We start from the raw sequence: 26961 nt of genomic DNA, 5'->3' as shown, positions 1-26961 counted from the left end.
AAGACTTGGGAATGATGGACTTGCTTCCCAATATGGTAGGTACTCCATAGACACAGAAAAAAAAAGGCAATTTCTCCATCTAACATACAATCTAGAAGGATGCACACAGCTAAATGGGCGTAAGAGGGATCCACCAGCACCCTACCTAGCTGGTAGCATTTTGGTGGCATCATGGCAAAAGAGAATTTAAGAAATACTTGAGAGTGCACACAAGTATGTCTGTAGAACTTCACAGAGCACCTGTCTTGTATGAGTGACAAATTCAAGAGAGATGATGCATGTTGAGGATCCAAGTAAGTGGGTCCTGACACATATTCTGATTAAAATAATGTTTTAATCCCTCTGAGAATGACTACTAAACAAGAGCTAGGATGGGGTGGAGGGATGAAGAGCTGAGAGTGAAAAGAGGAGAAAGAAAAGACATTCATGTGATGCAAGAGGAGGTGAAAGTGAAGGCAGGAGCACAGGAAAATTGTTTTGAATGAGTCAAGTAGATAGCAGGGATACCAGTAAAAATAACCTGTCAGGCTGAGATGTTGCTTGGACATGGGCACAGAACATGAGACACAAAGTGGCAGGGGTGTTATCCTAGCTGAGTTAGGGAAGGAGGAGACATGGTGGAACAGACTATAGCCCTGTTGACTTTGTGTTAGAAGTCATATTATATATAGGTGCCAGAGAAACAGACAGATTTGCATCCAAGTGAAAAGCAGGTCCAGATGGAATAAAGCAATAGATCGTGAAATACGTACACACAGACAGCTGATAACTGATCAGATTACCAGAGGAAAAGTGTTGATGGAGAGTAGATGATCAAAGATGCAGATCTGAGAATGATGCCTAGGTGACTGCTGCTGCAGAGGATGCAAAGGAGGAGCAATTAGGGAGGGAGGGGAGAATCACAAGTCATGGAAGCAGAACTATGAAGAAAAGTGTGGTCAGCAGGAGCTGGCAGGTTGCAGCAGGAGGGACTGTTTCATAGCTAATCTTTGAGCTGTGCTGTTACACATCCCAGTGAGTACAGTGCTGCCATATTTTTTCCTCAGTTGCCCTTTCTTTTCTGGCACACCAAGTTCTACTGGGCATGTTTTAGCAGGAACAAGCATCTGGTGAAGCCTTTCTTCGTGTAGAGAGGAGTTGCTGTCCTAAGAGAATGAGCTCAGCCAGTCACAGAAGACAGCAGATGTTTTGTGGGAGTTGTCACAGAGAAGCCCTTGCACTTTCCTGTCACCACCAGCACCTGTTAGATCTTTCTTTTCTCCACATGACTGCTGGAACAAGCCAGTGGAAGAAGAGAGAGTTCAGATACAGTTTACTCAAAACAGTGATGCTTCCTGGCAAGTTTGCTCAGAGAAAGGGGCTGTAGGACCAAGGTGAGGGAGGGCTGAGTCAGCAGAAATGTTTGTACAGAAGTGTTACAGAAGGAGGGCAGTATTTTTGTGGACAGAGGGACAGAAGGAGAGGTTGGAGACCTAGTTTTAGTCTAAGACCAGTTCATGGTGTGAGTTTGAGTGAATGTCCTACCCTCCTCTACCTCCCCTGACATTCAGCTATCTGTATAAGTTAATGTTAACTAAATGGTATGAGGTTTCACTGATACATTTGCAGGTTGTAGAAACGCCTGTGTGGTCCTGTTCTCAATGTGCAAGATATTATTTACCCCAATCTTGCGAATACATTCTTCCCACTTATCACAAGTTATTTTGGTAACTAGAAATTCTTCCACTACCAGACACCTGTTGTTTTGTCATCACAGATAGGACCCCACCCCCCACCCCCCAAATCTAGCTCCATGAATTTCAAGAAACTTTGCTATCTTAAAGGAACAATCTGAAGACCATGAGGTTGAGGGGGATGAAGATCTCTTCAGTTTCCTTTCTGAAAGACATCTTAATCTAGCCAAACTTCTCACATGCATTAAGCCAACAGACTTTCAGTGGTTTCCCAGGTTACAGTTCATTAGTGTCTGTATCACAGAGAACAGGAAGCACACTAAAATAAGGACACTGCAGATTTCATTGTTGCATGGTGCTAACAGAGAACTTCCTTCTCCTACAGACGATTATACAGGCTGTGGGACTTTGAGTATTTTTAACTTGAGATCTGATGAGTTTTAGAAATAGGAGAGAATCACACGTAAATCTACAGTTCAGAGCATAAGGTGATGCTCTTCCAAGTTTATGGTCTCCAACAGCCACTGCAACATAAATGATACCCATGGGTGTGCAGGATGAGTTTGATGAACACTGCTGGACTCCTTTTTCAAGAACCTGCACAATGGCATATTTTCTGACTACAGAAGGGATGGCTTCAGCCCTGGGGGACTGCTGGAAAATTGACACTGTGTGCTAAGACACTTACTGAAGAGTGTGCTCACAGAAAATGTGACCTTTGCACTCTCCATACCCGGCTCCAAGGAAGTATCTCCTTCAACTACATAACAATGTGTCCTATAAAGGTCATGGGAGACTGGGGAGATTTTCTGCATTTTTGTGCATTCAGGACCCAATCTGGCATCTGCACAGGGCTCCAGCAGTCTCAGTGGCTACCCTGTAGACGCAGTGATCCAAGCACACAGGGCATCTCCTACGTTCAGGGCCATCAGTAATCAGTCTAGGAGTGGGGACTGCTCATCTTCTAGAATCAGGGCTTGTCATACTGACTAGTACTGCTTCTTTGGTCCCTGTACTCTGCTTCTTGGGTATAACCATATGTCTAGCTCCTAGGAGCATGCAGCTTTGATGGTCAGTGTTTAATAATGCCCAAGGCCATGGGCTCCAAGCACAGTATTACCATAGAGTGACAGTAATAACAGAAACAGGCAGGAAGGGACAGTGTACCGTTTGTGCTTGAGGCTGTTTCAAAAGAATTGCATACACTAAATAGCTGGAGTCTAACTTCAGTGACATTAATAACTAAGCTTTGTAGTGATTAAAAGCTACTGAAGGAAAAGATGATCCTGGAAAATGAAAACAGGCTTCCTCAATCCCTTTTCCAACTGTCTTGCAAAAGAGGGAAAGGGATCTTGGTAGAAACTCTCTAAGACTATATTCCTCCCTCAGTTACTTTCCTGAATTTGCTGATGGATAGCACAGTTCACTGCAGAGGTTATTGGTATACTCAGACATCAGTTTCACAAGCCTATTATTACTAGAATCTGTGGGCCAATTAATGCTCTCATGAGAAGTTAATGAAGGACAAAGATTCTTTACTGCTGATGGTCTCAGGGAAACAACTGTCTGGAACATATGAAAAAGCTATTGCCAGTAGCAAATTACCATTACAGAGACCTACATGAATATAAATCTCCCAGAAAAGGTGCCATGTTCTTCATTGTGTGGCTTTTATTCTAAGAGTAGCCCTATGGTCCATGTGCAGTATCTCCCTGATGAACCATTTGGTTTCTTGGGACTGTCTATACAGTTCAATGTCTTTTCATTCCACAGTTCTGGCAAAGTCCTGTTTACCTACCACCTGAGACTTTTTCTTCTGTCTAAAAACTCCTCTGTTTTTCTCAGTCCAATTTAACTGTATCATGACTCACACGATCCCTGAGCCAAACACACAGATGTATCACTAACATTTGAAGCAACATTAATGTCATTGTGTGTCACTGAGTAAAGTGTCATGTGTCTTTCACCTGTGCAAGGTATATCTTCTGTACAGTGTTGCTAACTTGAATTTCATTTGGGTGATATCTTTCTCTCTGTAATAGATAAAGGCCAGCAAATCTTTGGATACAGACTTGGAGACACTTTAACTCCTATCTGGTAAATCAAGCTGGATGGGAGTGTGCCTTATAGCACAAATCCTGCCTGAATTCGGGAAAACAAAGTCTAATGGTGAAGAAATGTAGGTCTTGTTAACAGTGTTAACACCATCTTCAGATAGGATCATGTTTGCTACTCAGTTTAGAAGAAATGTGACATGCAAGCTAGATGTCACCAAAAGCTCCTACATTTTCAGTTACTTTTGTCATCTCTTACACTTTCAAGAAAATGTTATATAGAACAGAATTGCTTTTTCTCCCAAGAAAACATTATAATTTCTGCTGAGTTCTACTTGGCTAGTTGATGAAATGACTTTCCATGTGGGTCATGATTATCTATCTGGCTGGATATGAGCTGTTCCTCAATCCCATCAGGCTGCAATTCTTCTGAGATTGCTACAGACCCCATGAAAATCCCCAAACTCTCAGCTTTAAGTTAGCTTAAAGATATGGAGAGCTACCAATGGAAAGGGAGGTCCTTGTTCATTCGGTTGCTTGACTGATTCTTGTTCATTGTACCCTGCTGGTACTTGAAATTACTTGCAAAGAGATTGGTGCATGGTTTTACTGAAGTTTTCCATGCATTGCTCAGGATTAAACCCTGAAAATATATACCAGCTAGGGAAAATGCTTTGAATTTGGCCAATCCAGGACTTTCACATAAAACTAAGCCTACAATAGAGAAAACTGGCTCATTTCACAAAAACTGTCTGGTACTTGAAGCTGTAAGCAACCCTACAAGCATCGTCCTCATCCTGTCTCGGGAAGCTAGTTCACGTGTAGATCTGCATTCTGGAACAAATCTTTACAGTGTCACTTCTTTTGGTCATTCTTCATTTAACTTGCTATGACAGGAGCCCATATCTTGTTCACATACAAGTGGTTCTCATGCAATTGCTGTATAGTGGTTACAGTTAAAGGAAAAAATGTTTTTACTGAAGAGGAAGGGAAGGGCTATAATGCTTATTTTAGCATCTTTAGCCAGGTAAGTGTACACTATGTACCATCCCATCTGTATGGAGCATTCTTATGTATATCCACACAGAGACTTCATCCAAGCCTGATTAAGTTTTATTAAAAGCCCATTTTGAAAATAACTTCAACATCATAGAAAGAAAAACTGGAGGAAGAGGGGAAACAATGGGAAGACTTTTTTCTGTCCTGTAATGGATCTGATTCATCTTGAGGAGCAAGATGCTGGTGACTCCTCTGAAAACTTTCTTAACTTCTCTGTGGTTACTCTGCATCTGTATCACTATGGAGCAGTCCTTGTTGGCATAAATACCATAATTAAATATTTAATCATCTTGGCACAGACAGGATGAGTGACTTGTCAAAGGTCAAGCAGGAAGTATATATCTAGGCAGGGCACTGACCTGTGGTTTTTAGTAGACAGTATTCCATTTAGGAGAAACTGCTGAATGATTATACTTCAAAGGTCAGGGAATTTTACTTTCAGGAAGTGCCAGATGAGTAGATAGAGTAGTTGGAGAAAGGACTAGCCTGTTGCAAGGCCTGGGATGTCTGGCAATACTGAACGGCACAAAGTAAAATTATCAAAAAAAAAAATCATAGTGTGGCTGCACTTGGTAAAAGAAGCTGCATATGTTACCAGAAGCATTGAACCAAGATAAACTGTGTAAAATTCTAGTGATTCTTTAAAAAAACATTTCATCTTTCAAAAGATGTCACAAATAAATGGTTTCTTTATGAGAAAAGATCTGGAGAAACAATAGACCAGCATATCACAAAATACTCAGCTCCTGGATTGTCACTTCACAAAAGGTGAATGTGTCAGAAATGATAGGGACAAGATGAATGTGCTTGACTAAGACTGTTCAGGGAGCTCACATTAACTTTACTAACAACCATAGACATGTACACGTGAACATATTCATCTGCAAATTCAGAGCATAAGTGCTGAAGAGACTGAGGTAATCAGTTTACTCATGAAAAACAAATGTGCCAATATTCATGCAAGTGCAAAAAGCAGAGAAAACAAACTGAATACAAAGGAAAAGATGGAGATACGATGGAGACTGGAAAATGATAGTGGAAAATGTCCTGAATATTGGATCAAGTGCAATGACTGTTGTAGAGTTTACAAATGAGTTAAAAACCCCAAAAGTCTCATACTAAGATAAAAAGCAGCAACTCCAAACATGAGATTTGGTATGTTTATAATATGACAGAAAGTAAATAATTTTCAAACATCTGACTAGCCTTAACTGCAGAGATGACGTGGTGATACACAAGCAAAAGTAGTGCAACATCAAAAGAGACTAAACTGTTTAAGATGGAGAGGAGAAACTGGAATTGTCACCCAGCAAAAATTAGTCATGTAATGGAGAGGCCAGAGTGAAATAGATTTTTCACCATAGAGAGGATGGGTAGCTTTCACATTAAAGCCAAGTAAAAGCTATCTATTAGGAATATTTAGAAAACTTATGTGAACTCAGCAGAGAGCTGTAGTCATTAGGTTCCATATTGCCAAGACAGTAAAACTATCCTTGACACAATGGATGGTATCCTGCAGTAGTGTATTTCCATGTCAAGACTTAGACTCACAAATCTAAGAACAGAGAGCAATTCAAAGCACTACAGTGTTGCCATGAAGAACTCAAAATGTTTTTGGTGAATGCTACTGGAACTGCAACTCTGCTTTACAAGAAAGGAAATGACAGAGGGACAGACAACTCTTGTCTTGTTTAGAGCAGTCCTCTAGTATGAAAAGACAGCGACAGAAAATACACTGTAAAAATAATAGACACGACTTTCTCGTGAAACATCAATGAACTAGCAAGATGAACACAATATCTGTACAAACCCAACTGACTCTTCATACCCAGGTCATTTTCCTTTGAATCACTCAAACATTGATATTTGGAAAGTGAGCTATCAATTTTCTAGGTACATTGGTACATTGCTACCTGGAAAATAAGAACAGTTATTTACTGAAGCAAGACAAGCAAAGATAGCAGAGATATAATAAGCTAGTGTATGAATACCTGGCAAAATATTAAGGTGTTTTAGGTGCAAAAGGTTAAGCAACAAAAATACCCCACATTTCCAAATCAAAGATGATGACTCAAGAATGGGCAAAGCTGAACAGGCAGATAAAATTGCTAAGATTTTTAAAGAGTGCTGCAAAAAGCAAAGAAAATGGGCAATAAACCATTCCCAGGTAGAGGAACATTTTGAACAGTTTTCAGCAAAAGTAACCTGGCACAATGGCTGATACTATAGCTGGGACTACACTACCAGCAGTATTCCAGCTTGCAAAGATAGATCAGAGGCACTTGCTTATCAGTGAAGTAAAGCACTCTGAGAACTGTGAGGTCTTGGAAGGTTCTAATTGCTTTGGGGAAAAAGGACATACTTACTTTTCATATGGACATGAATATGTATAGTCACTACAAACGCGGCAAAAACATGATGGAAGATGGTGAAATATCCATTGTCTTGAGATATGAGCATCAGTTCTTAGAAAAGACATAGGCCAAACAACAGCTATTGCAGGGAGCACTCAAAGCAGAACTGCAGCGGCAGGACCAAATGCCAGGGATTTCCTGCAGTTCCTGCAGACACGCACTCTTGCCACAAGTAACTTCTTTGACAAACTATATGGTAATGAAGCACGTAAGAGTTACTGTTCTAAACTAAGAGGAAAATAATCTCTGTTGCTAAGGGAAGTTGGGGCTTGGTTAACTCATCACTTTTTTCATAGCAGATACACATATATATGGATACACATTCATGGAATGATTGCTATATGAATTTATTAACTCCTCTGATATATAACTCACTTCATAGACGTGTCCTTCATGTTTAGTTTTTCTATTTATATACTGGCAACTGCCATTCTTAACTACAGTGTGTGGAGATGTTCCTTTGCCAGCTTTGGATGCTGGATACTTTTAGCAACCCTGCATACAGTTTGGGGCCTGCTGATCTGAGCCTTCACCTAGCATTTTAGGCACATGTCATTTAGCCACTTGTCTGTTCTTACTGATGTCCCTCCTTTAGAGACTGACAAGAATTCTTCTGCATTTTTAATTTTGCAAATATGCCAGTTTTAGGTAATAATTTAGCTCTTTATGGGATAATGAAGTATCATCTGGTGTCATGAAAAGTCCAAAGCACCAGTACTGTTATAACTCTATGAATATTTTTGGCTACTAGTCGTGGACTTTCACTCCCAGGCAAAATGTACACACATCGCAAATATAATTACAATGTAATGGCAACACTTGTCTTCTGCCTCCTTGGTACCAAGGAGTTTGAGGCTTAAAATAGCGATGTGCTTGCCACATGGATAGTATTAGATAGACAGATGGTACACTCTTCTCACTTTGTAATCATGCAACCCGTATTTCCATGGACCTGCGTAGACAAACATATATCACCTACTGCCTGGCAGTCAGCATGTGAATACAAAAGGTTAACTTGCTAGGTGTGCCCTGGTAATTAGGGAATTGTCAAGTGTTTTCTGTACTGCTGAGCACATTGGTGCATGATGATGATTTTAACAAATCTTTCTGTTCTTTTAATAATTCCTGCCAAAATGGAGAAATGTAACACAAACTGACGTACACAAAAAAGAGACTTCCTTCTCCCTTACTTTTTATGTATATGCAACTTGGAAAGACATGTTCCTCTCATGTGTTGCAGCTGCTGACTTAATTAGTGGCATATCCTATAAACGAAGTCAAATTTTCAGGGGAATTGTTACATGTCCTTTGAGGCTCTTTCAAACACACAGACTCATGTTGTAAGTGTTCTAGTTTGTTCTTTGGGTTTTTTGCATTAAAAAATTAAATGCATTTTGTAAATATTTCTCAATAGCAGCTGCAGCAATATCACTGCTTGGTTTAAGCAACTTTTTCCATTTAACTTTGCCAGGTTTATAGGACTTTCAGTCCCAATTGTTTAAGCTCTGTAGCAGTTGTTTTGGTCCCTTTATTTGTAAGTAAGCTTATCTCAGTGTGACTTCTAAGTCTTTATTTCTGAAATGTTACCTTTATTAAGCTTTTGTTTTCTTAGATAAAATATTAAACAAGCACTGCAGAGGTGCATAGGGAAATCTATTGCATAAACAAACAGTATATTTTCTGCAGATATGGAAAACCCCTTTGTTTAGGGAATTCCTCAGATATGTGAAAGGAATGAAACTCTGCAGTTTCTCTCCACACGCTGTTTGTTTTGCTGGGGTTTCTCCAAACAAAAAAAATCAAACTTTGGTACTGGAGTATTACCCAGAAATCTGTTGCCAAGGTCACAAAGAAAATTCTTCTTTCAATTCCCACTCCTCTGAAATAGTCTTGTTATACAAGCCTTAAAAATGCTCAAACAGAGCACTGGGAAGACTTGGTGAGGCATATTATCTTTGTCCTGTGTCCAAGTTTATCTAATCAGATGGTGATTTTAAAAGCCTGGATCCATCACAGTTGTTAACATCAACTGAGGTTTGCTGAGTCTTTCCTTTCATCTCTGTCAGTTTGCCTACAGAGAGCAGTTTCCAAATAGATGCAAAGCAGCTATTCCTCCTGGAATGACTATAAGGAATACTTGGATAACGCTGAGTGAGCAGAATTCATTTATTACTTTTATTCTTTTCTGCATTGTCATATCTTTTCTATGGCTTGCTATGGTGTGAGGAAAAGACCTGATTCCTCTTAAGCCAAAGAACAACAAAAAAAAATCCAATTGATTTCTGTAGATGCTGATTCAGGTTCTGTGCCCCATTTTGGTCATAATCCTGTCAGGTTCCTGATCACAACAAATAGTGTTTGAATGCTGAGAGCTGGGCTGAACTGATAAATGCATCTTCAGGTGTTACATTCTTGAAAAATTTTGTAATATAGGTCTGGGAACCACTGAAAGTTTCAGTGTTTTGCTGGCTAATGAGAGCTTTTTGTAGCTGTAGGTTTGTGTATATGTGACTGTATGGACTCAGGAAAAAGTATCAGCCTTGTTAGCAACTCTCAGTCTCATATGTATTCTACAGCACACAGCTCTTGTTCTGTATGTGTCTTTTGTAGGAAAATGTTGTAATTCTTACTGGAATTCCTATGGTGAAATTACTTTTGGAGAAGCAGAGAAACTGATACTGATGCACAGACTAATGCATCTGCTTGAGGCTACCCTTTGATTTTCTTTTTTTTTTTTTTTACAGCTGGCCTATCCCAGCAAAAGGAAATAAGGTGTTAGAAGAGGTAAATGGTTTCTTTATACCTTTGTTTTCATAAAAAAAACCAAAAAAAATCACCTACTAAAGGATCAAGCTCCTCCAACTTTTGGGATTTAAACTAATCTCCATCTACCTGGCATTAAAAACAAGTCTTTCAGATGAGACTCAAGTTCTCCAACCTTTTTCAACTTCTAGTACTAATTTGTGCTCAAGATACATACTGGACTAGCTGGAATTTGTATCTGTTTCCACCCGCAAAGCCTCTCTGTATCTTTAATAAATTACATTCTTTGCATGGATGGGTGATCATTAACACTGATTCTTACTAAGCCTCTACACACACATATATATATTTACAATGTGCAAATTACTTTCATTTTACATGATGAAGCAATACTATCTATTCAGACATGACAGAATGTGCATGTTGTAAATAATTCAAGAGTGAAAGAAGCTGCACAAGCTTTCAGAAGAAATATTGTATATCGCTTAAAGTCAGAGACTTTTGACTTCACTTCCTTAAGCTACCTGCTTCCTCAGGTAGCAAACCAGACATGACTGAGAAGCTTAAAAGTACAGTTGAGCTACAGCTAAAGCCTATCTCTTTCCCCTCTAAGCCCAATTCTCAGTGAAGTCTGATACTGTGAAATATCTTACTTGCTAATAACACTAGATTTTCTAAAGTGTGGCGATGCCTTAGTACCTTTAAGTTCACCAGAGAAATCATAAGTATTCATCCTATCACATTTTATCACAGCAAAGGTTTTCAGGGTTTTTGATTCTGTGGGAATGATTTTCTTTTTACTGCTTTTTTTTTTTTTTTAAACAGCCTAAAAGTAAGAAAAACATCAACTAAGATATTTACCTACTGCAAGTTAGCACTTGAAAATCACTGGTGACCGTGACAATGCTCAATGTCTGTTGGTCACAAGTAACTCAGTGTAATCCTCTCCACAAAGCTCTGAGCTGGGGCACTGTGTCAGTGGCAGCAAAACCCAGTCTGGATTTCACGTAATTCTACTCACAGATTCTTCTGTCTCTTGAAACATGATAAAAAAGTATCAGACCCTGGACAAATTTATTATTCTGTGAATGACTTTAAGTGTTTTTTCTTTCTGGATGACTGGCTTGCTCAGTGACTTGACAACAAGCTGAAAGATTTTTCTTCTCTTAGGACTTGTACCAGGGTCCACTGTAGTCAGCGAGTGGCAACTCAGACAGAAACACTGAGAAAAGCAGAAGTGTAAAGAGATTTTTCAGACAAGAGACGAAACAGGTCTTCTTTGTTTAGGAAGGGTACTTCATGTCAACATTCAAGGAAGAGTAGGGGTGTATGTGCTTATTAGCTTCCAAGCCACCACAAAGTGTGCAGCAGTGCAAATCCCAAAGGCTGGGGGTTGCCACGTTCCCCCCTCAAGGAAGTGGGTACAACAGGATGTCTGCCATGGAAGCCAACGCAGGGGAGGCATGGAGCTGAAGGAAAGCAGGAGGCAGCCTCGTTCTGGAAGCTTCTGATCTGTTCTGGGGAGAGAATACCAACAAAAAAAAGCTGTGCTCTTTTGCTCTGTTTTCACGGCAAAGTCACAGCTAATCCTCTGAAGACTTTCTGGTTTTGCTTTGCTTTAAATTACTTAGGATTAATTTAAAATCTGAAAATCAAATATTAAGGGTAGCTAAATCTTCCAGAATACTTGTATTTTAAAAATTAATTAATATGTTAAGAGTTTGGAAGGCTAAGATAGGAAAAACAGTTTGGTTACACAATAGCTTGCTATGTAACATTCACCTCAATGATCTGATTTATTTCCAGCTTATCAACCACCTTGATCATTTGGGCAGGAAAAGTATGCTAGATTTCCAACATTGCATAAACCACAGCACATCTCTCTTTTTCTTTGCACAGTCAATGCCCACAGCATAACTAATTCTGTGAGAAAGAGTCACAAGGCAAAATGCAACTCAGTACTTCCTTTAAATCATTGCGAAATTGACAGCAGATCAGTTTTCTCCAGATAAACATTTATTTAGCTGTAAAGTTGTGCTACTTCAAAGGGATTTTTTTTTTTTTGTATAGAACTGTATAAATTATCTTTTAGCAAAAGCCGTTGAGTGAATATATTTTATGATGACCATTACAACCTGTCTGATGCCCTCATGTTCTGCCAGCCTACTGTGAATTGGTGTGGCTGTTCATTTCCACGTGCTCTCAAGCCAGCTGGGTATGGGTAGAATCCGCTCCTCAGGGTTTGCTGGTAGCAGAGCACCACAAGTGGCCCAAGCCTCAATAAACCAGTCCCCCCCATACTCTCATAGTTCACTTAAGTTGTAGGCTACAATGGGTATCTCATTTACCACCCAACCCTCTGTCCAACCCTCCGGGAGGAAGACTCTCTCAGTAGTGCGTGGTTAGGGCTCTCTCCTAACCTGGCCTGCTCTCTCCGTCCTCAAGGAGCTCCTTGTGCAGTGGCAGCTGTTTACCTGCATGGAGTACACTTCAAAGTGTCTGGATAAGAAGCTCCACCAGTAATGCTTCCATCTCCAGCTGAACATGTATGAAGAAGAAAACCATTGTTCCAAGGAGGAAACAATGGAAGAAACAAATAAAGAAAACCGTTTCTCAAGAAAGACTCTTGAGAAACTGACAGTTAATAAAAAACTCAGTAAAAAAATTAGGTCCTGAGGGTGACCGTTTAAGCAGTTGCTGGGCACCCTCCCTGAGGAGGGCAGCTGTGAGGTGGATACTATAGGCCGCCCTGGCCACCAACAGCCTGGTGCTCAGCATACAAATCAGATCAGAGTCATTGGTTTGCTACAGATGCATCCCACTCTGCCAGTCTACAATGACAGAATATTTCTAGTGGCCACTGACAGTAGGAACAATTCTTTTAATCATCAAGACAACTTCCAGCCACAGGAAGAGGTTTTAAACATCTCCCAGGACCCTTCCTTTGCGCACAAGTAAAAGTATGATGGTTTTAAGCATGATCAAAGGATTATGAAGAGCAACTAAAGCTCAAGTCTCTAATGTTCTGTTTCTGAATCTATTCTGAGCAGAACATTTTGTGTGGCATATTTAAATGTTATTAAGCATTTCAGTGGTCAATTTGCCAAGGCATGAAGTGAATATGATCTTCATTACAGGGGTTTTTTTTGAGTTTTTCTTGCTAATACGTAGTTGAAACATTGCATTTTCCTTTGTTACCTTCATTACAGATAACATATAGTTCAGTAAGGCTAAAGCTGTTTAAAGTTGCAGGAAACTGTTTTGATGATGTGAAAACAGGCAACAGCCAAGTGTTCCCATGCTCAAGAGAGGTAATTATGGTATTTCAGGATATATGGTGACAGATTGACAAAGGTATGCTTTTATATTTATCCACAAGGATAATTTAATATCCACGTCTGAACAGAATGCGTCTGTGTATTCATTTGAATAATTGGAAGGGGCTTGCCATATCTAGCTGCATTTTTACTTCCACTAATGCTAATCTTCTTTTTCCCATAGTCTGATTAAACTTTGCAAATATCTCAGATCACAAATCTCCAACACTCACAGCCACTGCGATCAGTAGGGATTGATTTGTTTGAGGAAGGTGATGTTGCCGACCCTTAATGATACCATTACAGTTGCCTTATCTTGCTGATAACTAACTCTAATGGTCACCTCCAAAGACTGTAAGATCTCTTGTGCCAAAATGGACTTTAGATAGTGAAAACTGTACACAGAGAAATTTTGTTTTCCTGTCACAGGCAAAAAGCTGGCCTCTTATTACGCATAGAGTCACAGAATGTTAAGGGTTGGAAGGGACCTCAAAAGATCATCTAGTCCAACCCCCCTGCCAGAGCAGGACCACCTAGAGTAGGTCACACAGGAATGTGGCCAGGCGGGTAGCAATAAGGATAAATACATGCTTAGCAGCAGCCCAATTAATTATACATTTTTTAATTTCAAGTTACCCCAAAGCATGTCTCTGGATTTACTGTTGGATGACTCTCTTTCATGTTTAGCTGCCTTCTCACTCCATTGTTTCCATGGTAACACCTCTGAAACATTGCTTCTTTCTGAGGAGGTGAAATGTAAAGTGGCTGTAATATTTCAGTGTTTAAATATTTAAATGGAAACAACAAAAAGATGGTGGGGTGAGTCAGACATGACAGGTAGGTGACACCCACAATAGCTGCTATTAAATTGGACTGTGAGTTAGTGCTAACTTTGCTGCTCTCCTATTAGAAGCTGAAAAGAGCAGCCAACTCAGAGATGTGCTGAACCTGAGCTGTCCTGGTGTTGGGAGGCAGCTGAGCATATGGATGACGAAGGCTAGCTGAAATAGCCTGCTGCTGGCCTCTGCAGGGAGCCAGGAATGGCAAAAAAGGTTAATTTGCAGGAGTGCTGGGTTTTTTGTTTGCCCATGATAAACATTTCTTATTAAAACTGGCAATAACTACAGACTGTCTTAGTGTTTTACTGTGAAGTCAGTTAGGAAGTTAATACAGAAATATGGCAAAAAGTGTTCCTGCCAATTCTTGAAAATAAGCCAATGTTTGCTTTGACCGTGACTCTTCATTAATGGTAACAAACATCAGTTATCTAGGTTTGGAGGAGGCTGTGATGCAGGTGTGGCAGTTCTTGTAAACTTAAAGGGAGCTTTTATGGAGGATGTTCTTCTTTAAGTACTGCAGCTACAGCTCTGTCTCTTTCCAGCTACACTGACCCTTTTCAAATTTGCAGTGCAACACTTGGTCTTCAAAGCTTATGTAGAGGTGCTCATTCCCCCATTTTAGCTCATCTCACTCGCCCTTCCGATCCACTTTGATTAATGTTCCCTTTGTCTACTTCCACAGAAGGCTGTGCCTAACCCACTTGCTTAGTACCATTTCCCTGTTCTTGTGTACCAAAGGCCTCCCTTATTTTCTTTAAATACCTCCCTACACAAACACCTTTCCCCTTGCTATTCTGAACCTGGACTCTGAACCAGCCTTCTCTGTTCTCCCCTCTCTTGTCTGATCATAATGGAGAGCAAATGAACCCTCCTGTCTTATCCCCACCATTGGAGACAACATGAAACAGCAATGAAATAAATGACCTGAATTCCTCATACAAAACACTCCATTGAGTACTGTTCCCACTCACTTGATTTCTCTGATTGCCATTTGCTCTAGACTATCATTTTACATGATTTTATACACTGAATTTATCTTCCCAGGGCAAGGTTGTTTTCTTCTTACTGCCCATAAAGGAACATGATTTCTACTAGCTTTACAGAAATAAATGGCAAGAATATTCTTCCTGTTCTCTGACTGACAGCTATGATTTCTCTTAGCTTTAACATGATAGGTTTTCAATAGAATAAATTTTCTTTTTAAAAATCTATGGTCAGATGAGGGAGAAAACTCCCAGAACTCTCCAAGCTCTGCTCACTAATGGTGTTAAAAAAGGATGCCAGCCAACGTAGGAGGTGTAACTTTTCTTAACGTTATTCACCATCATTTTATTTTAAAAGATTTGATAGGCAGTCAAACAGCAATTTCAGTATCAAGATGGATATTAAATTTCAGAGCAAGCCCACTCAGCATTAGAAGAGTTGATATTGCCTTAGAAAAAGGGAATGAACAGGATGACTTCTCCAGGTTCCTTCAAGCATATATTCTACAAGTATCTCAATAAAGACAGTTCTCACCTTTTCAATATCAGTTGACATCAGTTGCCAGGGCATATATAGTGTTTGGAGTCTGCAGTTTGTTTTCTTCACAGTCACTAAGGATAAATGCTTGTTTTACTTTTGTCTGCAGTTCGTTTTTTTTTCTACAGTCACTAAGGATGAATGCTTGTTCTTCTTTTAAAATTATTTATATGGACTAATCTAATGAGAGAAAAGTGCTGCCCTGTTGAATCTCTCTCAGTTACCTCAACATGACTTTCACTGAACCTCTTTGGCCTCCAGGCTTTCAAGCACTGGCATCATCTGACGCCTTTTCTTTGTGAAAATTCTCTACAGCTTTCTCCTGTCTATTCATAAGATCACAGCAGCCTGTGGTTTGGGCTAACAACACAGAGCTGTCAACATTTTTTCTCACTGTAATGAGTCAATTTTTGCTTAGTTAATGATCCTTCTCATTCTGAGGGACTAGAAAAGGGTTTTGAAAACAGATCCCAGTAGGCATGAAAGCTGAACAAAAGTGTGATTGATTGAGGTGTGTGAAGATGTCTCCTCAGTAGCTGGTTTGAGTTTCAGTTATTCCAGAGATATAGAAAAACCTTCCAGAAAGAAAAAAAAATGGAGAGCACTTTATAGAACTGAATTTAGTTTCTTTATCTGTGATATTTGTCTGAGAGAGTAATGGGATTATGGAGAGCAAACAAAGGTGTTGTATAGTTATGGAAAAGAGTGCTGCAGTTAACCTGGGGCGTGTTGACCAGCCAGAATCCTTCATGTTTAGCATGATGTCAGCTAGCCTCATTCCTCACAGTTATGGGTAAGCACAATCAAATTTCTCCAAGCCTGTGGGAATAGAGCTTAGAGTTAATACTAAGCTCAAACCCATGTGCAGATTTAACAGGAGATTTGAGGAGGAGGAAGGAATCCTGTTTACACTGAATGGAACAAATGAAAAATTTACACTGGGCCTGGAAGATCGAGAGGTAGGAAACAAAGTTATGTGGAACAGAGGGAAAGGATAGGGGAAGCAGAGAAGTAGGCATAAGAGCAAGTGACTATGAGGACAGAGAAGAACAGAATATCACTGGCAAAATGTAAAACTGATAAAATCAGTTGAGGCTGGGATTCAGTAGATAGCAAGCTTGAGAAAGACAGAATGGTAGGTGTGTAGAAGAGGATATGCTGCATAACACAGTCCCAGTAATTTAATCCATTTCAGTACAGCTTTATGCATGTGCACAAGTTCTTCAAATCAAGCAAGTGTTTAAGCAGATGCCTAGATCCCTCAGAAACCTAGTGGGCATTAAACATAGATGCTGCGGTGAATTTGGAGAGCTTAGACAATACTGGTTTAAGGAGACAAATATTGACGTTTTTCTAACAAACTCCCTTGTTTTAGTTAGATATGGATTGAAACCTTATGGTTAGAAGAACCCACGAAATCCTACTGGTATGCGTAACATCTCTCATTCTGTCCCACAAGACAACATTTTGCTGGGCTCAGAGAAAGGAATAGGGCTACTGCACCTAAATTAAAATGTGTTAACAGCAAATGTGGGAGATCAGGAATCAACTGTTCTTATTTTCTTGTAGCTTAATGTAGATCACAAAGGACTTAGAACTGGTTGGCACCTTTTATTCATATTGTATAGCAAGAATTTTGTGTGCAGCAGCCTGACTTCATTCCTGGGTTTATGTGAGGTTGTTCATGGCAGGTAGGATATGAGGAACTTGTAGCATTCCTGCATACTGTGGGAGATTCCCATTATTGTTAAGTAACTATGGTTAAACTCCCAAGTAGAGTCTGGGTGAACGTGTGGTTGCTAGCTAACTGTTGAATGTGAGGTGCTCATCACAAATAGAAAGTAACATTACCAAAAATTATTAATGAGAAATGGGCAGTAGGAAGACTGCAACATACAAAACACAAGGTTGAATAAGTTAAAGTAAGATGTGGTTCCATACTGCAGTGTGAGACTGACTTCATAGCATTTAAATTCTGCTTTCAAGGTTGAGTTACTTACAGCCTTCAAAGCAAAACAAAAATAACTTTGTATTAAGGAAAACTTCTGGCTTTGAAGTTTGCAAAAACTACAATATGATAACACAGCTGCTAACTGTCCACTAAAACTGGAAAAAGGATGAGAGATGTGAGAATGAGTAGAAAGACATCGAGGATCTTCACACAAGGATGAGTCCTTTGATGGGTCCTACAGATGGAGTTTGTGCTAAATCCAGTGGTCTCAGTTAAGAGTTTACCCATGGCAGCAACTCTAATGGAAATCTCAGTGCTGATGCCAACAGTAGATCTGCTTTCTAAACTTCAAGTATGGTTCAGCAAAGCACCTTTCACTAGTGCTTAAAGAGCCATCTGGGTATATACCTAAGGATACATGGTGTCCCGAGTTAACATTTAACATGTCATAGAATCATAGAACGGTAGGGGTTGGGAGGGACCTTCAGAGGTCCTGTCAAGATTTAAATCTTGACATGCTAATATTTGTTTTCTGCAAGCTTATATTGTCAAGTCACGCTAGTGTGCACCCCTTTTCCAAGGACTGGGCCCTAAATAAACACAGGATTGCCTCCTTCTTGACAGGCAGGTGATTATGGACAGCATCAAGCTAAGGTTCTATCCATAGCTCCCTCATATGAACCACCTTGAACAAACGGCAAAAGCAGAATCCCAGTCTCCTCCCTCAACCATGCTCTTCCTCTCAGCTGAGTTTTTATGGCTTATGGGAGACTTTCTGATCTTTTTTAAGGGAACATTGTTGGCTTCTCTTGGATACTATTTCTTGACCTAGGGGACAGGAGAATTGATACTGGGATGCTGGTCGTATCAGTTGGAAAAGCTGGACTTGAACAGGCTCCTAGGGCTGCTTGGGTGCCTGTCACAACCAACTACCTCTTGATCCTCTGGACTTTTCAGCTGATGCACTCTCAGCTCTTTCATGCTGGAACAGTCTTCAAGGCCCACCAACAGGGTCTTAGTTTCCACTTACCTTGTTCCTGCTTCTTTTAGGGGGTGCCACAGATAAGTAATCCAAACATTACACTTCCCTTTGACTCTCAGCAGTGTATTTCCTTTTCAGATGAGCTGCTTTCATGGATCTCCTGTGAGACACTTCTTTAATTCAAAGCCTTTTGGCTGTTACTCAGTTCAAGATACTAATTGTGCTTGAGATGAAAAACAAGCAAATTTGGCAGTGTTAGATGAAACTAGCATTAATCTGTGAGACACTTTAGCCTGCGACATACTTGAAAGTTAAATGATCAGATTATAAGCACAGCAGTAAGAGAGATTGTTTCTTGCATCTGGCTTAGTTTAAGACAAGAAGTACTATTTAATATTTTCTTCCTCTACGCCTTTTTTTAATGATATTTCCCAAATACCTCTAATTTCCAAAATGTAATTCTTTCAGGAGAATTTCTACATCTAGTCTGGAAAACATTTTGTTCTGAATATAACGGAAACAGAGACGATCTGGATGATCACTGAACCACTCACTGTGAAGGTATCACTCAGAAAACCCCATGTGTCTTATTCTTTCTCTTTTTGGGGTTTTTTTTTTTGAGACTATTACTGGAAAGACTCGATTGAAAATATACAGTTGTTCTGGTTGCAGTAAGAGATAGTAAGAATTTAAGATTTAAATAAGGAGTGTAAATTTCTCTAACACCACCTTATGCAGAACACATTTGCTTCTTTTTTGCCTTTGACCTTGTCATCACTCTTGCATACACAGTATGGATGTCTCAGATCAGAAGAAAGTGTTACGACATCACTGCAACGCCAACCTCCGTGTGAATGACTTGAATGCACACTAACAGACCCTCCAGGTGAGGGTCTTGCCTACTGTTGAGGGAGAGGTAATTGGAGCTGAATTCCACAGAGCACCATTTGCCTTTGAGGCATCCTACACAAATGGTTACCTGGCACTATCATATGAAACACCAAAATAAAAATTATTTGGAATTCTGTTCTTAAAGTTTAGTCTTCAAGAACAATTTTGAGGCTGCCCTGTGATCACTAGACTGATTAAAAACGCTAGTCAGAAGCTTGTATGATTAGGAGATTAGTACTGCCTGAACTTTGATCTGCCTCATTTGTGTACACAGGGGAGACACACACAACCCCACTGAGAACTGCTTTCATGGGTAGCAGATTTCTTTTGTGTAAAGGATTCACAGTAGATCTCTTAGCATTTTTGGTTTTTGTTTCTTGCTTTCAGTTCTGCACAGGGATGGCCCCAGGGTTTCTACAGTCACCGTTACCTCTAAAACTGATAACTTTTTAACAGCCAGGAAAAAAAAAAGTTCTATGTCAAAAAAGTCAATACTAATTCCTGTAACTAACCATGTGCTTTGGTTTGATCCATGTGATGTTCATAGGACTCAACAGAACTAATGGAAATCCCTCACATGTGAAACTCAGGACCTCTTTACCTCAGTTCCAGACAGATTTGTCATTGCATCTCTTAACATCCATAACTCTTCAGATCAGGAGTGCTGTGGCTTTGAAAACATCTTCAGTGTAAAAAGAAACTAAGATTAAAAAAAAAAAAGGTAAATATAAAAATCACGAGCAACCTCTGTCAGCTGTGGTGATGTGGTGAGAGAACCAACCCCCAGGATGGCCCTTCTCAAGCCATGGCCCTGGTCTGCCTTATGATTGAAGACTATAAACTTATGGCAAGTGGATACTAAAAAAGTCAACAAATCTCTGCAATCCCTCCCAGTGTCATCATCCTATTGCTAGATAAAATCTTCATATAGAAAGCTACAGTCCTGTCAGCACCACAGTTACCACAGGGGTGGCAGATTGATGTTCACATTGCTATTTTGAGCAGAAGGGGAGGTTTTAGACCCAGAAAAGAGGTGTTAAAAAGCTACATGAAGAACTACCTCTCAGGCATTATGACAGCTGACAGCACATGCAGTAGCATTTAACGATGCAGCAGCACCTCTATTGACATGGCCAACAAATAAGGTCTCTAGAGCTTAAAAGTCTTCAACAAATGATCTAAAGAGCTTCAGTTGCCTTTACCCAGCTTCCCATGCCTAAGTATCTAATTAGCCTTTTCTTTCAGTGAGGGACCGCTTTCATCATCCTGAGTTCAACTTGGAGATTTCCTAGGTGGCCATGGAGAAACATAAAGGGTTGAGTTGTAGTACTCCCTACCATTTTTTGTTGCAGGCAGTAGCTTTCAGAGTTACTTTTCCTCTCTCAGCACCTATAAAGGGAATGACACAGGGAAGACTGGGGTGTCTTAGGGCCATTCTTCTAACATGCATCTATGATTTTATTAGCTGTTTCCTGCTTTAAAATAAATCTGAAAGTCAAAGGACTGTTGGAGCCTAGGTGCCCCTGGAGCTCAAACAGTTGAGGCACACAGACTTCTGTAGCTATGTGCATTCAAGAAAGTGACAAGGTTAACATAACTGCTTCTCTTTGGTTCTCCAGCTTGAGTAATCCCTTTTGCACTTGGGACAACTGGGCAGCCTTCTGCATGAATCTAGAGCAATTTCACAGGTAGTGTGTATCACAGAACTCTCAGCACTGTCCTACTGCATCTCACTATAACTAATATTATTCATAAACATAATAAAAAACCCTCAGAAGCTTAGCGACCTTTTATTTGTGAAGATTTGCTTCTGTAAGCTAGGATATTTTATTATAATTATGACACCACTAGAAACTATACCAGATAAGAAATGTTTTATTTTCTGAAGTACAAGGACAGAGATTCAGAGAAAATCACCCAAAAGGCCTTCTATTGTAAACCAAATGCTATACCTAAAAGAAGATGAGTTAATCCCGTTTTGTCTACGTGCGCTCCCTGACATGCACGGCATTTCTGGACACCTGGAAGGAATACAGAACCAAGGCCTGTGCTGTGGTAGGAAGTTCCCAGAACCGTTTTTGTTGAAAAACGGTGACCATTAATGTAAACACCAAATTCTAGTTAAAATATCTGTTGTGGGCCAGTTTGGAACTAACTGCTGTCTCACAAAATGAGTCACTCGCTTTGTTGTCCTAAACACCACACGTTCATTACAGTGCAAACTATGTACAGCAGTGATCAGACAAATACTGTTTTCCCCATGGAAGCCTCGCTTGGAATGCATCTCCTAGAGCCAGCTGAAAGAATCCAGATGCCACAAGCGCCTCCCCAACGGCTCCCGCGCCTCAGGCCGCACCTCAGCACCTGCTGCTGCTCCCCTCCTCGCATGGATGGCCCCGCCAAACGCCACATCGAAACGGCGAATTCCTGCGCTGTTTAGGGGAAAGGACTAATTTTACAGTTAATTCCGCTCCCCTCCTCCCACTCCCCAGGTGGGGGAGGGTACATGCGCGTTGCTATGGGTGCCGGAGGAGCACCCTTAAAGTTGCGGGAGAGGGGCGGAGAGAAGGGGCTGGGCTACGCACTCAGGGGAGCGGTAGTCTCCCGGGGCTGACTGGCAGCTCAGGAGCCAACTACTCCCGCGGCGGCGGGAGGGAGGAAAGTGATAAACTTTCAACTTGCCTAGAGCGGGCGGGGAGCTGCATGGATGTCGCCGTCCCTCGGTACTGAGTCGCGGCCCGCAGCACGCTGTGGGGCGGCCGCTGCCAGAGGACTGCGGAGCGCCGACGCGCCGCTTCGTGCGCCGCCGGCCATGGTGCGCGTGGGGCGCGGGGCTCAGCCCGGCCCCTGAGAGCGACGCCTCGCCCTCCGCCCCCCTCCCCCCGCCCGCTCCACACTGCCGCCGCCGTTTCCCCCACCCGCCTCCACCTGCCTCCCTGCTTCGCCGTTGCCGACCTGAGGCGTCGGGCATCTGCTTCTCTCCGCGCTGCAGCCCGCCCGTTATGGAGCCGTCTGCGGGAAGCCGCTGGGAGTGATCCCCGCTTTCAGACCGACTTGCTGGTCGGCGGCGGCCGCGTTTGCTCCCATGGAGCTGGACGAGACGCCGCTCTCTCCGCCGAAGACCATGCTACTAATGCTGAGGAAAGTTCGCAAGAGGCGGGAGATGCTGCTGCAGCAGCTGGGCTTCATCTGCGCCATCCTCTTCTTCGTATGGTGCATGTCCAGTCTGCTCTCCAGACTGGGTGAGTGGCTGTGGCCGCGGGAGCGCCGGATCCCGGCACGGCCGGGAGGGCAGCTGGAGCGGTCCGGGTGCTGCTGCCCCGGCGGCGGCCGGAGGTTGGCGGGCTGAGGCGTCCCCACCTGTTCCCGTTTTCAGTTTCTCAGTGGAAATACCCCCGGGGGTGGGTGAGGCGGGGGAGCAGCGCGGCTTCCTTGGTAGAAACCCCCTCGCCGGGCAGGTGCGTGGCTGTAGCCCCGGGGAGAGGAGGGGGTGGCGGCGGCGCTGGCGCCTGGTGTCCGTGGGCTTCACAGCACCCAGCCCGCCCTGGCGACCTCCGCCGTGCCTCTCGGAAGGCTTCGGGTCGGGAGGCTGAGGGGAATCATGGGGCAGGTGCGTGCCTTCCAACGGCCCTGAAGTAGTTTCCCCCCAGCCGCTTACATCAGAGTTGGATCCTTCTCAGCCGCTATGGCCCCTTCTGCGACTTCGAGCCGCCTTTCATTTCTATCCTTAGGTTATAAACCTCCATCAGCTACAACTGCTTCTTTTCTGCATCTTTTCCCTCTGACTTCCTGCTAAATTTCAGGGTGTATTTGACAGAAAAGCCTGTATTTTAGGCAAGGAGCAGTACCAATCTCGTGTTTTAGAGACAGTCTGTTGCATTCTTTGTGCAAGTGCCCTGTTGGTAAACGAATGCATTCATAACGAACCATTGTTTTTTGGTTTTTGGTTTTTTTTTAACCTCACCTGCTGACCCAGTTTGGGCTGTTAAGTGTGCAGCGTCAGGCTCTCTTCCTGCAATATGCTTTGCATCCTTCAGATACAAAGTCTAAGGTTGCTGGGACAGCACGTGAGTCGCTAGGTAGGATTGCCAACAATCCTTGAGGATTTAAGAACAAAATCAAACTAAGCCCAGATCCCATGTCCATGTTTAATATAAGAAAATGGGAGTTCAGCAGAGCTAGAATGGGTCATCATCTTAAAGCTGAAATTAAAATGTGTGCTTTAGGGAAGAAAAATGTGGTGGAATTTCTTGTACTTTATAATGCTTCTGTGTTCAAATTATTGCTGAGTTGTTTGAAGTGTATGGATGGCTTGTTGCCATTCTAGATACGGACTTGGTGATCTTAGAACTTTTAGTGTCTTTTAATTGTGGTTTCAGAGTGTGGTTTTTGTCATGCCTATGCTTTTTTTTTTCCCCCCTTGCTCCAGCGATTTTCATATAATTCTATCATTCTGTTGATTTGGTTTGTGAAAGCAAGCATGTGATTATGTTTACATAGCTTGAGATTTTTTTATTGCAGACAACAGTTTTTCAGAACTTTTTTAGGTTTACATGAAAAATGTCATGACTAATGGAAGTTTTTAATCTCCTGGGTTATTAACTAAATCTCTCATAACCTAATTTTTTATGGTATGCTCCATCACGTAGGATTATTTTTTTTTTTTCTTAGCTGGCTAATTTACAATAGATTGTATCCATAAATGCTGACCATCTGTTCTGTATGACTCTTACAGTTGGGGCATCTGACTATTTTAGCAAAAGCTATAGCCAAACTAATTTCCAATAAAGACTTTTTTTGTAAGAGTCGTTGTAACAAGGTATGAGCATTACATGATGATTGAATATAAACGCTAGGATCAGTTGTAGAAGAACTTTTGTTATTTTGGTATGTTTGTTTGAAATGGATAAGGCTGAGATGGAAGTGATTTGATTAAGAGATCCTATTCTTCCTTTGATTATTGTAATTGCATACCCTACTTTATCACAAGAGCTCCTTCTGTACACTATTCAGCAAGTTCCATTGTGAATGCTTCTGGAATACGAGTTTAGGCAAAAGCTCCATTGACTTCCTAAAGAGGACTTTGCAGGGGATTCACACAGCAGCTATTTCTCACTTTCCTTGACAAGTTATGCAGAAATTTATATTTTCAAGTATAAGCAACGCTGAAAAGATTAGTCCGTAGACTCAGGTGTAACAGGAACACGTCCATCTGTAATTTTTAAAAAATCACTAATGTAATATGTGCAAGTGCAGATGATTAAATGGAAGTGTGATTTGCTGCCCATGTCAGCATAGCTGGGCTGATTTCACCTATAGGAACTGCGAAGTGTTGAGGTTCACAGGTGCAGGCTTTAGGATTTGCTTACTGCAGAATACTTTCCTATTGTGGGTCACAGCCAGGTGTTGTGACAGCCAGAACATGCTAACAGCTCTGCTGTATCTTCCTAGCTAATTTCACCCTTTGTAGCTAGGAGCACCTAGTATATGTATGTTGGCATGTGCCCCAGTCACACTTTGATTTTGCTGCATTCGTGTACTAATGATCTTGCTAGTAGGGACACATAAAACAGTTAAGATGAGGAAGGAAAAAATTAGTGACAGTGGGCATAACCTCTTTCTATTTAATTTAGGCCAAGAGTCAAGTGTTGGAGACAGACGTCTTTTTTCAGAAATGTGGAAGAATAGGAAGTTGATGGCATTGCCTAACGCAACACATAAAGAAAAGAACTGTACAGAGCCAGGTAAGATAGGAAAATTTTTGATGTCTTATAAGCTCTTGAGATATATTCTGCAGTGCTGTTGTGACCAAACTGTAATGATACATTAGTGCAAACACAAAAATGTCAAAAAAAAAAAAGGACTATTTGATGTAGATACATGGTTTATTGTGCTATGTAATGCTGTGACTTTATCTATTAAAGACAAAAGTTATTGTTCAGATATAAGAATGTTTTGCGGTCCTTATGAGACTTGTGCTGACAATTTGATTTGTCTAGTTTTGTTTCTTTTGGTGATTATTCATGTGTAGCTGATGCTGTGTGTATTGCACTGGTAATGAGAGGTGTACTCTTCTTGTAAATAGGGGTAGCTAAACACATGGTGTTTGAGATACCATCTGAACACAGTAATTTATGTTCATTACCATTTCATCATGGTTTACTAGTTTAATGATAAACTATGTATTCAGAGTAGGAAGATATGTTGTGTGGAAACAGATCATGAGGTAAGTAATACGGAAACCATAAATCTATTTTACTTTAGTATATCTACCCTGACCAGGCCATAATAATTGATTGAGGGCAGGGTTAGATGACACATTTTAATGTTGGTGTTAGTCTACAATACTTTCATCTTCCCATCTGTCTTTCCAGTGTGTATTTCTTTTCTCTCTCTCACTGTCTCTCTGTGGTTTATGCTGTGTGGGAGATGAGACATTTTGACAATGGTACTAGCCAAATTAATTTAAAGTTCAGATTTTTTTTTTTATTATGACTCTGATCAACTCTTTGACAGCAAAGTCAGTGTCTTCTTGCAAACAGTGACAGCATGACTTCCATGCTGCTCTCAGCCCCAGCCATTAGAAGAGTTTGGAGCAGTGTTCCTCTCCCCAGTTACATGTTTGTTATAATGCTGAGGCACCACTGTAGGGACCTTCAATCTACATGATGCTTATGCGCTTATGAGAAGAGTGGTAGAACATTGCACAGAGTATGTGGGTCCAAAAGCTTTAACTGTATCATCTTGGTGTTCAAGAGTTTTTTTTGTGTTTCTGTTAAGAACTTTGTGGATTAGTTTGCTGTTGTCTGCATCTGTAACCTTATGATGCTGTTGACTAGTGTGTCAGAGTTGTTCACTGACGAGAGAAGACAAAAAAATGACCTTTTGGAAGAATGGAATTATCCATGAAAATACTGTTCTTTTTCACTCTTTTCATTTATTTTTCCCACATACCTGAATGCAGCAATGTGATCATGTCTGAAGCTTGTACTTTGTAGCACACTTGGAGCCAAGCCAATAAAAGGCCGCACAGTCATAGAAGCTGGATCAAAAAGATGCCCATCAAAGTTCTGAAGGGGGATTTCTATTTAATAGGAATGAGAACTTTTTTGCAATTACATGATAGGACTACCAAAGGAAAACATGTACTTACGTGTAAATTGAGATACCAGGAGCAGATATTTAGAGCAAATAGCTCTGCTCACCTCTGTTTTAGAGAAACAGTAAGATTAGTTTAAGAAAAATTCAAACAAATAAATACGATTGTGTTGTTTTGATGTGCCTTCTGAAATTCGGGTCACTGAGGTGCACTTTTTTCTGTAACCACAACAGCTGGACACTAGAGGAGCCCAAGTGTGCCTCAGGATGCTGAGGTTTTAAGAAAAATATCATAAGACTTTCATTAAATTAGATGTAAGATAAGCTGCAAATAAAGGGACCATCTGAAAATACCTGAAATTGCTGTTTGTTGGGCATGAATGGGTCTGTTAGAACCCA

The 26961-nt window shown here is 41.1% G+C and overlaps 1 protein-coding gene across 1 annotated transcript in view; it reads left to right on the top strand.

Moving 5' to 3' along the window:
* The first annotated feature begins 22179 nt into the window (after window positions 1-22179).
* The window catches only part of SLC24A4 (solute carrier family 24 member 4), a 98006-nt gene continuing 93224 nt past the window's right edge, over window positions 22180-26961 (top strand). The window contains exons 1-2 of the mRNA XM_061997764.1: window positions 22180-22706; window positions 25098-25208. Of these exons, the coding sequence (XP_061853748.1) occupies window positions 22550-22706; window positions 25098-25208 (268 nt within the window). The 5' untranslated portion in view covers window positions 22180-22549. The remainder of the gene's footprint in view (window positions 22707-25097; window positions 25209-26961) is intronic.

Source organism: Colius striatus, chromosome 6 (assembly GCF_028858725.1).
Source record: "Colius striatus isolate bColStr4 chromosome 6, bColStr4.1.hap1, whole genome shotgun sequence".
NCBI classification, from domain to species: domain Eukaryota; kingdom Metazoa; phylum Chordata; class Aves; order Coliiformes; family Coliidae; genus Colius; species Colius striatus.
The sequence above is the reverse complement of the archived record's forward strand: the minus strand, read 5'-3'. Positions and strand labels throughout refer to the sequence as shown.